This window comes from Lepus europaeus, chromosome 5 (genome assembly GCF_033115175.1).
Source record: "Lepus europaeus isolate LE1 chromosome 5, mLepTim1.pri, whole genome shotgun sequence".
In the NCBI taxonomy this organism is placed as follows: Eukaryota; Metazoa; Chordata; class Mammalia; order Lagomorpha; family Leporidae; genus Lepus; species Lepus europaeus.
The window spans coordinates 119,992,950-120,003,772 of record NC_084831.1 but is presented as its reverse complement, the minus strand read 5'-3'; the positions used below and the strand labels follow the sequence as shown (position 1 = coordinate 120,003,772).

The window sequence follows — 10,823 nt, the reverse complement described above, 5'->3', positions numbered from 1 at the left end:
CACCGGCCCGCGGAGGGCGCCTAGGGCCGGGACCCCAGCCCTCGCATCCTCCCCGCGGCTGAAACAAACGATTGGCGAGGCCAGGTAGCGCCGAGCTGTTCTGTTTAATGCGTAGGGAAGGGACTGGGAGGACGCCGCCTGCCCTGCGGAAGGCACGTTCCGGGGAGGGGGGCGTGAGGGCTGGGGGCGCGGCGAACGACGAGGCTTTTCCTCCACGCCGGTTTCCCCTCGCTCCCGGGATCACGCCCCTAGGGGCCACCGCCCACTCCCTTCGCCTGCTCTCCTCGCCCCGGATCGCCTCACTGGACTGCACCCCCTCCCTGAACGACACGGCCCCGAATGTCCAGCTGTCGAGTTGTGCCTCAGTTTCTCTGCCCGTCTCCGCGGGCTCGAGGGCTGTGCTCGGCCCGCACCACGCCCCTTGGGTGGAGGCAGTCGCCTCACCCTCGGCTACCTTTGCGGGCGGCCCCGTGAGGGTGACGGCGGGCGGCGCCGAGGTTCCGAGAGCTGGGAGGTGCAGTCGGGCCCAGGCTTTGGAGGGACGTGCCCAGGATTCGGGCCCGCGCTCGGTGGTCGGGTCCTGGCCCCCCGTGGGGTCCCGCAGCCTCCCCAGGCTGGCACCCCGGGCACGCGCCCCCTGGCGGCTGCTGGGCGCTCCTGCGTTCCTAGAGGCCCTGAGAGTCAGAATACCCGTCGTGGGGCCAGGGGTGAGGGGTGAGTTCCTGACCCTCGTCTGGCATCCTTCCCGGCTGAGGAGGAAGGGCTGCCTGGATGGGTACACAGAGAATCTGGCATAAAGAAGAAGAGTGGCCGTGCGGCTGCCGAGCAAGCCAGGTGGCTGTCCCCAGTGGCCTCGAGGCAGGCGAGGGCTGTCACGGTCACAGCTTACACTCCAGCGTCTGGACCGAGTGAGTCTGTAGGGCAGGCTTCGCCTCCTGGGCTGGCTCTGAGTCCTCCGGGTGGTGCAGAGACACCAGCAGGTGGTACACAGCTGTGCCGAGGACGGCCCCCACCATAGGGGCCACCACGGGCACCCACCACCAGCCGTTGCCAGCACTGCCAGCAAAAGACAAAAAGGAGATATAAGGGGTGGCTCCCTTAGGCCCTCTCCCCAAGGACAGCAACAAGCAGTGGTAGTTCTGGGGGAGGGACACCCGGAAGAGAATCTCTTGACACTTAGGGAGGGAACCCCAGGAGGGCTCAGTCCAGCATCTCGCCATAGGGAGTTCTTGACTATACCCAATTTGCTGATGAGGTCCCTAGTGCCCCGAAAGATAGTATGACGGGCCCAAGAACACAACCTCTGGATCTTAGCATTCTGTTGAAAAGGGCAGAAGGGGGTCTCTAAAGAGGGGTGTGGGCTTGCAGAAGGGATGCTACCCTAAGAGGAGAGAGCTGGGCACCAGGGCCAGAGCCATTAGCAGAGGGGGGGCAGTGGAGCACAGCACCAGGAGCTGCTTCTCTCACCTGAATACTTCAGGGCCCCAGCCAGCCACGTAGGTGAAGAGCCGTGGGCCCAGGTCCCGCGCAGGGTTGAGTGGGTATCCACAGTTGGCACCCAAGGATAAGCCAATGCCCAGGATCAGAAGCCCCACCACCACTGGCTCGAGACCGGCAGGCACGCCCTTGTTCCGTCTGTCCAGGATGGCCAAGAGCCCCACAATCAGAACGCTGGTGCCCAGAACCTTGGAGTTGACGGAAGCAGAAGAATCTATGTCATCCGGCTTCGTCCAACCTAGGCAGCTGGGACTGGGGGTGGGGGGAGGGGGAGCAGGGCAGGTGCCAAGACAGCTCTCACCCCACATCCTACCCAGAGCCTGGACAGCAGGCTGGGGTTCCAAGGGACAGGACAAAGGTCTCCCCTAGACAGTAGTAGCCTGGGATCCCAGAGGTCTCTGTCTCACACCCACCTGGTCCCAGAAGCCGTTGCTCAGGGACAGATAAGAGGCAGGATAAGTGGTAAAGATGGAGGCCGTCTCCCTGGGACCAGTCACTGTGAGGTTCCCACCTGTATAGTTCTGCAGGGCATCTTCAGGGAAGAGGAACAGCCAGGCTTCCATTTTTGTCCCCAGACCCTCCCGGGCACCCCTGCCCACACACAGTGCCCCCGCCCCTGCCCCCTCTGTTACCGTAGTAGACGGAGTAGGTGACTCCCGAGGCACAGAAAGCAGACAGCAGCTGCACAAAGATATAAATGGGGAGCTTGGCCCAGGGGAAGCGTCCCAGGAGGCACATGGACAGGGAGAAGGCCGGATTCAGGTGGGCCCCTTGAAGGAACAAGAAAGAAAACCAGCGTCCAGTAAGTGGCGCTGCCATGCCGCTGCTGCTTCCCACAACGCTCAAGGCACACAGTATTCTTTCCATCATAGAGCTTCGGAGGTTGAGGCGCAGGAGTGTAGGTGACTCAGCGGGGTCGCACAGTGCACCTGGGCCTGTCTGCTCCTTCCCGCTGCAGCACGCCGGGTCTCAGGGCTCCAGACAGGCTGATGCCCAGAGTGATGGGGAATGAGCAGGTGCGGTCCTGGGCAGACAGGAGCCCCAGAGGGCTGCAGGGGCACACTTACCTTCAATGCCTTAGATTCCTGCCCAAGCAAGCCAGGGATCAATGTGAGGAAGGGGATTGGAGAGATACAGAAAGGGGAGGGGCTGGGTGAGGGCAAAGGCATATCTCAGTCCAGGGAGGGCACTGGCAAAGCTTAGGGAGATAATGTCCGTGAGTCACCAAGGGATGTGCCTTGTGACCACCGCCACCAGACTCCCACGCTCACGTACACTCGCTGCCCTCCCCGATGACCACACACCACCACCCTCACCTGAGACGTTGCCGCCCACGTAGATGGCGACGGTCACGGCCAGAGCACCCCCCAGGAACATGGTGAAGAAGTTGCCTTTGCTTTCTTCACTGGTCACAGCCTGGGCCACACTGCCCTGGGTGATGAGCTGTGGGGGAAAGGAGAGAGGAGGAACACGGGGCCCAGGAGAGGGAGACGGGGACACTCGGGGAGCAGCCAAGAGGTGGGAGCAGAGACAAGCAGAAAGAGGAAAGGAAACAGAAATGGAAGAAGTGGAAGAGGAAGGAGAAAGAGGAGGAAAGGGAGAAAGGAGAAGAGACTGGAATAAAAGAGAGAGAGAGGAAGTAGGAGAGGAAGGGGGAGAGATGAGGAGGAAGAGGACAGGGAAGTGGGTGAAAGATGGAAAACGGAGGCTGGCAAGAGACCAGCAGGAACCAGAAACCTCTGTCCACCTCCCCAACGTCCCTGCATACCAGGAGCACAAACACACCCAGGAACTCCGCCAGGCACTGTCGGGCCAGGAGGTTGTGGATCCGCAGGTGGTCCCTGACTTCTGCCTGGAGCTGACTGAAGGCCATGGTAGGGACAGCCCTGTCGCGGCGACTATTCCCTCTGTCTGCAGAGCCACACTGCTACTGCCCAGCTGCTGCCTACCAGGGGAAAAGATAAGAAAGAGACTTTAAAACCAATTAGCTCGGCTCCTGAACTGCAACTAATGTCCACACACGTGTGTGGGCCGGAGAACATAGCCTTCGATGCACGTGCAAGGGCTACAGGGGAGGGCAGGCGTACGTGGACACGCTATGTGTGCAGCCAGAGCCTGGAGTTTGCTCTGCGTCTTCTGTCCCTCATCCACATTCCGGCCAGGGGCTGGCATCCACCCATGCCCAGGTGGAGGGAAGTACCTGCTTCAGATAACGTTAGTTCTCGCAGTCCCATTCTCGAGATAAGGATACTGAGCCTTACACTCTCCCTCCCCCACCAGGATCACGCAGTTAATGGCCAAGCGAGTTCAAATGCTGTTTTCTCACAGTCCATTGGGCACTCCACAGAGCCTCTCGTCTGCCATGGGAAGCCTTTCTCCAAACCATTTGGAGGCTTGGAGAGCTCAGTAAACTTCCAGAGAGGCTGGCCTGGAGACCACAGACTGTGGGAGTGGAACCCACACAATTAAATGCTTGTACTTCCTTCATGCAGAGTCTTGTCTTGGTGAGAGAATGCTGTCTTCATGTCTCCTGCCATGGCTTGAGCTGGGGACTTCACACTGGCACTAAGCCCCGCCTTCCCTTCTCTGGATGCGCACCACCTTTACCCCACGGCACACATGGCCACATCCTACTGCTTGTTGTAAGCCTCCATCCAGAGTCATTCAGCAAGGAAAGGAGAACAGCGGGTCTGCCCTCCTAGAGCTGTGTTCGTGTTCTAGTCGGTGCAAACCGACGACACACATTTTTAAAAAGATTTATCCCCTTATTTGAAAGAGTTACAGAGAGAGAGGGAGAGAGAGAGATAGCGAGCAACCATCCACTGGTTCCCTCCCTAAATGGCCCCAACAGCCAGGGCTGGGCCAGGTGAAGCCAGGAGCCAGGAGTTTCTTCTGGATCTCCCACGCAGGTGCAGGGGCCCAAGCCACCTTCTGCCGCTTTCCCAGGTACCTTGCCAGGGAACTGGATTGGAAGTGGAGAAACCAGGACTTGAACCAGCATCCATATGGGATGCTGGCACTGCAGATAGCAGTTTTACCCGCTAAGCTACAAAACCGGCCCCCACACATTTTTTTTTTTAAGTTTTTTTATTTATTTGAAAGTCAGAGTTGGCACCAATCCAAAGTCAGGAGCCAGGAGCTTCTTCCAGGTCTCCCATGCAGGTGCAGGGGCCCAAGGACTTGGGCCATCTACTGCTTTCCCAGGCCATAGCAGAGAGCTGGATCAGAAGTGGAGCAGCTGGGACTCGAACCGGCACCCATATAGGATGGTGGTGCTGCAGGCTGCGGCTTTACCTGCTATGCTACAGCGCTGGCCCCTGCAACTTTTTTCTTGAATGTTTGGGTCCACAGTGGGTTGAACTCATGGGTGTGGAGCCCGTGGCTACCGAGGACTTGCCTTTCCTGCCCTCGGAGCACCCAGCTAGTGCACTCTCCATAGGTTTCTGGAGTATTCAGTCCTCACCCTTACGTTCTTTCCAGCAAGGGATGGACATTGCAGCAAACACACATGGCCAGGGCCCCACCAGTCTTACACGGCTCCACTCAAAGGCCACCAACTTGATAGAACCACGGCCAGCGCACGGCAAAACCCCAGCCTGCACTGCTGGCATCCAATATGTGTGCTAGTTCGAGTCCCAGCTGCTCCACTTCCAATCAAGCTCTCTGTTGTGGCCTGGGGAAGTAGCAAAGTATGGCCCAAGTGCTTGGGCCCCTGCACCCATGTGGGAGACCTGAAAGAAGCTCCTGGCTCCTGGCTTCAGATCAGTGCAGCCCTGGCCATTGTGGCCATCTGGAGAGTGCAGCAGTGGATGGAAGAGCTCTCTTTGCCTCTGCCTTTCAAAAAAATCAACAAATACATCTTTTTTAAAAAAATGCATACGGCCGGCGCCGTGGCTTAACAGGCTAATCCTCCACCTTGCGGCGCCGGCACACCGGGTTCTAGTCCCGGTTGGGGCGCTGGATTCTATCCTGGTTGCCCCTCTTCCAGGCCAGCTCTCTGCTGTGGCCCGGGAGTGCAGTGGAGGATGGCCCAAGTGCTTGGGCCCTGCACCCGCATGGGAGACCAGGAGAAGCACCTGGCTCCTGGCTCCTGGCTTCGGATCAGCACGATGCGCCTGCCGCAGCAGCCATTAAAGGGTGAACCAACGGCAAAAAGGAAGACCTTTCTCTGTCTCTCTCTCTCACTATCCACTCTACCTGTCAAAAAAAAAAAAAATGCATATAAGATTCTTCTGGAGGGAAAACAAAAACAAGAGGCAGCCGAGGGGCCAGCTCTAAGAGAGTACCCTAGGGAGTCCTCCAGAGCAAGCGGCCAGCCTCCAGTCAGTGGCCACCCCGCGATGCTGAGAATCAACTTCATGGATCTAGGCTAGAAATTCAACCTTCACACACAGTGAACACCTCAGGGAGTTCGATCTGGAGGGCATCCAGATCCTGGAAACAGAGCTGTGGTTGTTTCCCCTGGGGGCTCACAGCCAAGCGTCCCAGTTGAACTTCCCTGTCTTTCCTTGAGCGAAAAAGAAGCCCGCAAGGAAAGGACTCGCCCAGCTGGCTGCACCGGCGGCAAGAGGACCCTCTTGGCATTCGGGTCACCCCCGGTGGGTTCTCCTGGCGTTCCCATGCTGTGTTCACAGCAGAGAGACCTCGGGCTAAGGACGGTGTGGAGGCACGCCCGCACTCGTGGGAGAAGGTGTGGGTCGTCCCGCTCCTGCCTGCCTGGCCCTGGCGGGGTGCTAGCCAAAGGCAAGGAAAATCTAGAATCAGTGGTACAGCGGAGGTTGATGAGACTCTTCCAGACCTTGAGAGCCCTTGTAGGGTTCTGTATGGTCGCCGCCGCAGGAGAGAAACCACGAAGGAACGTCACCGACTGGAAAGTGTCGCCATGAGACGTACCGGTTTGTGCCGCCTCTGCAGGAGCCGGAAGCAACCATTGGCAAACATGGCAGCCCTGCCGAGCACAAGGCTGAGAGCCGAAACACAGTGGTGGGACTGGATGGAAGAGGCACCTGTTGCACCCTGCACGTTCAGGCGTGCGTTCTATAAAGGAGCAACACCTGAGCGGCAGGTGTGCCATCCAGGCCATCTTGAGAAGTTCAGCAGTTACACAATACGTGTTCTTTGTTGTTGTTTTTCAATTTTTGGAATGCTTTAAAAAAAAAAAATTGTAGCAGTAAAGGCTACTGACTTGCCTATTAACCCTTCTCTTAAAGTTCCCTCCAAAAAAGAAAACCAACTAGAATCGTGTAGAAGCTTTTCCCAACAAGGCAAACTGACCATAAGAAATCCAGATCTGAGGGCCAGCGTTGTGGCACAGTGGGTTAAGCTGCTAATGCAACACCGCCACCCCATGAGGCTGCTCCACTTCCAATCCAGCTCCCTGCGATGTGCCTGGGAAAGCAGCGAGGATGGCTCAAGTGCTTGCGCTCCTGCACCCACGTGGGAGGTATGGAAGAAGCTCCAGACTCCTGGGTTCCACCTGGTCAAGTCCCCGAAATCGTGGCTATTTGGGGAGTGAACCAGCAGATGGTTCAGTCTCTCTCTGTGTCTCTAGCTCTCTTTTTCTGTAACTTTACCTTTCAAATAAAAAAAAATTTTTTTTTTTTTGACAGGCAGAGTTAGACAGAGAGAGAGAGAGAGAGAAAGGTCTTCCTTCCATTGGTTCACCCCCCCAAATGGCCACCTCTGCTGGCGCTGCGCTGATCCGAAGCCAGGAGCCAGGTGCTTCCTCCTGGTCTCCCATACGGGTGCAGGGCCCAAGGACTTGGGCCATCCTCCACTGCACTCCCGGGCCACAGCAGAGAGCTGGTCTGGAAGAGGAGCAACCGGGACAGAATCTGGTGCCCCGACCGGGACTAGAACCTGGGGTGCTGGTGCCGCGGGTGGAGGATTAGCTAAGTGAGCCGTGGCGCCGGCCGATTAATTTTTTTTTTAGATTTGGATCTGAGTAGAACAAGAGCAGTGCCAGTGGGGAACTGCAGTGGACAGGGCAGTATTCTCCCGACCCCTGGCCAGGGCGGGGAGCCCACCCTCCAGTGCTGGGAATGTTAACTGCTGCCCCACACAGCTGCTTCCCTCACTGGAAATTACCCTTGTCTGTAAAGAAATGTCTGGGGGCCGGCGCTGTGGTGTAGCAGGTAAAGCCGCTGCCTACAGTGCAGTATCCCATATGGGCGCCGGTTTGAGGCCCAGCAGCTCTACTTCTTTTTTTTTTTTTTTTTTTTTTGGACAGGCAGAGTGGACAGTAGAGGGAGACAGAGAGAAAGGTCTTCCTTTTTGCCGTTGGTTCACCCTCCAATGGCCTCCGCGGTAGGAGCGGCGCACCGCGCTGTTCCCATGGCAGGAGCCAGGTGCTTCTCCTGGTCTCCCATGGGGTGCAGGGCCCAAGCACTTGGGCCATCCTCCACTGCACTTCCTGGCCACAGCAGAGAGCTGGTCTGGAAGAGGGGCAACCGGGACAGGATCGGTGCCCTGACCGGGACTAGAACCCGGTGTGCCGGCACCGCAAGGCGGAGGATTAGCCTACTGAGCCGCGGCGCCGGCCCCAGCAGCTCTACTTCTAATCCAGCTCCCTGCTATGGCCTGGGAAAGCAGTGGAAGATGGCCCAGGTTCTTGGGCTCCTGTACCTGCATGGGAGACCTGGAAGAAGCTTCTGGCTCCTGGCTTTGGATCAGCACAGCTCCAGCCATTGCGACCCTCTGGGGAGTGAACCAGTAGATGAAAGACCTCTCTCTCTCTCTCTCTCTCTCTCTGTGCCTCTCTCTGTGTAACTCTGACTTTCAAATAAATAAATAAATCTTTAAAAAAAAAAAAAAGAGTTGTCTGGAGCTTTCCCAGTAGATTTTCGGCAACCAGGGATTGGCTGGTGCAGGGACACTCGAAGTCCTTGCGCTTTTGACTTAGTTTTGACAGTCTGAAGAATTGCCTCAATTCCAGAACTGCTGAGGCTTCCGCTGGACCCGCACCATGTGTCAGCCACTCCTGCGCAATGCTGCCCTCTTCAGTTCTTTGCAGGTGCATCTCCCAAGATCGACCCCAACAAACCGCTCGAAATGCCCGACCAGCGTCTGTGTCCAGGGCTGTTCAACCACCAGCCACCCTCCCAGTGTTCCAGGCTGAAGACTACCAGAAGCCACCATGTCCTCCCTCTCTTACCCTCCCCTTCTCCCCTCTCTCCTGCCTCTCCCCCACCCCCCTTCCCCTCCCCCTCCTTCTCCCACTCTGTCTTCCTCCCACCACATCCCATAACCAAATGCCTACTCTTCTTATTTTAAGTCAGAGTTACACAGAGAGAGAAGGAAAGGCAGAGAATGAGAGAGAGAGGTCTTCCATCCTCTGGTTCACTTCCCCATTTGGCTACAATAGCTGGAGCTGTGCCAATCCGTAGCCAGGAGCCAGGAGCTTCTTCCGGGTCTCCCACGTGGGTGTAGGGGCCCAAGGACTTGGGCCATCTTCCACTGCTTTCCCAGGCCATAGCAGAGAGCTGGATCGGAAGTGGAACAGCTGGGTCTCAAAACCGTGTCCATTTGGGATACCGGCACTACAGGCGGTGGCTTTATCCACTATGCCACAGCGCCGGCCCCAACCTATCCTTCTGATCAAGCTCCCTGTGTAAAATCAGAATCAAAATGGAGTGAGTGTGGCTAAAAGCTAATTGCAGACCTCTTGCTTCTGTACATATTAGCTTTGCTTGCTAATGGCTAAGGGTGTATCTTGTAAAACTATGTGGGCCCAAATTCCCAGGAACTAGGTTGACCGAAATGTGTCCATCACTGTTATCTTACAACCATATCTTGGATCTGTTATTGGGTTTGTTGTTGTTAGTTGTTGTTATCTGTTATCTTACAGCCATATTCTAGTTTTCCTCTTTATTGTTCACTGCATACCAGGGGTCCGGTTCGAAATTGTGAACCCTAGTGGTCAGAATACTATAAAAAGCTATGTAAACAGCTGTTGGGGGCCGCACTCTGATAAGGAGTGTTGGTCCCGATTGGTGGCCGGTCCTGATTGGTTACCTTACCTCTCATTTGTTTCTCATTTGCTTCTCATTTTCAATAAATTTCATGCGTGACTGTCACTGGTTTTTGTAACATTTTATTTTAGCTGAGAAGTGGATGCAACACCTGTTGATGTGCACCCTGGGAGGCAGCAGAGGATGGTTCAAGTAGGTGCGTCCCTGCCACCCACATGGGAGACCTGATAGAGTTCCTGGTTCCCGGCTTTGGCCTGGTCCAGCCCCCAGCATCTGGGGAGTGAATCAGCAGGTGAAAGATCTCTGTCTGTCTCTCTCCCTTTCAAATAACTAAAAAATAAATGTAAACATTTAAAAAGACAAAAGAGAAGGAAAAAGGTTACTTTCACATTCAGTTTCTAGATGGATATATGCTTAGTGTCCTTACACCACATGCTTCTGTTTCCACAGCGTGCAACTTTGGCTGAGAGCAGAGTTCTTCAGCAGTCTCAGTATTGCCTGTTGCACGTTCATGGGGTCAGGCTTGCGTGGCAGCTGTTGCACAGTTACTGGCCGGGGTGAGGGTAGGGGAGGGTCTTCCACTTACTCATCAGAGGCCAGCCCTGCTAAACATCTCCAGGACACCCGGGATGTGCTCTGTGCCCCGCCCCCATGCCCCTGGAATGTCCTATTAGATGCACACAAAGGTGAACACCTGCTTCTAATTACCTAAGTATAGGGTCATGTGCTTATAAATAAAGGCGTTTTACTTTCCCCTCCCAGTCCGTGTCTTCTCTTTCGTTCCTTACCCATTTCCTTGTCTTTCTTTCCCCCAGCCAGTGCCGAATGGAAGTGGGAAACGCAGATGCTCTTGCTTTGTTCTAACCTCGCTGGAGGAACTCCCATCTGACAACACTGAAGATGACATTAACTGTGGCTTTTTTTTTTTTTTTGACAGGCAGAGATAGACAGAGAAAGGTCTTCCTTCCGTTGGTTCATCCCCAAAAAGGCCTCTACAGCTGGCACACTGCGCTGATCCGAAGCCAGGAGCCAAGTGCTTCCTCTTGGTCTCCCATGCAGGTGCAGGGCCCAAGGACTTGGGCCATCCTCCACTGCCCTCCCGGGCTGCAGCAGAGAGCTGGATCAGAAGAGGAGCAGCCGGGTCTCAAACTGGCGCCCATATGGAATGCCGGCACTTCAGGCCAGGGCGTTAACCCACTGCACCACAGCACCAGCCCTATTGAGGTTTTAAAAAAGATTTATTGGGGCTGGTGCTGTGGTGTAATGGGTAAAGCCACCACCTACAGTACTGGCATCTCTTAAAAAAAAAGATTCATTCATTTACTCATTTCAAAGGCAGAATGACAGCGGGAGAGA

General features: G+C 55.9%; 1 protein-coding gene across 1 annotated transcript; it reads right to left on the bottom strand.

Annotated features, from left to right (window-relative positions):
• Positions 1–704: 704 nt before the first annotated feature.
• AQP10 (aquaporin 10) lies at positions 705–3,432 on the bottom strand. The gene is made up of 6 exons (XM_062193639.1): positions 3,266–3,432; positions 2,814–2,940; positions 2,130–2,267; positions 1,911–2,029; positions 1,468–1,685; positions 705–1,056 (listed from the first exon to the last, which is right to left on the bottom strand). The coding sequence occupies exons 1-6, from the start codon at positions 3,368–3,370 to the stop codon at positions 879–881; spliced, it is 885 nt and encodes a 294-aa protein (XP_062049623.1). The 5' UTR covers positions 3,371–3,432; the 3' UTR covers positions 705–878.
• Between the last annotated feature and the right edge of the window lie 7,391 nt (positions 3,433–10,823).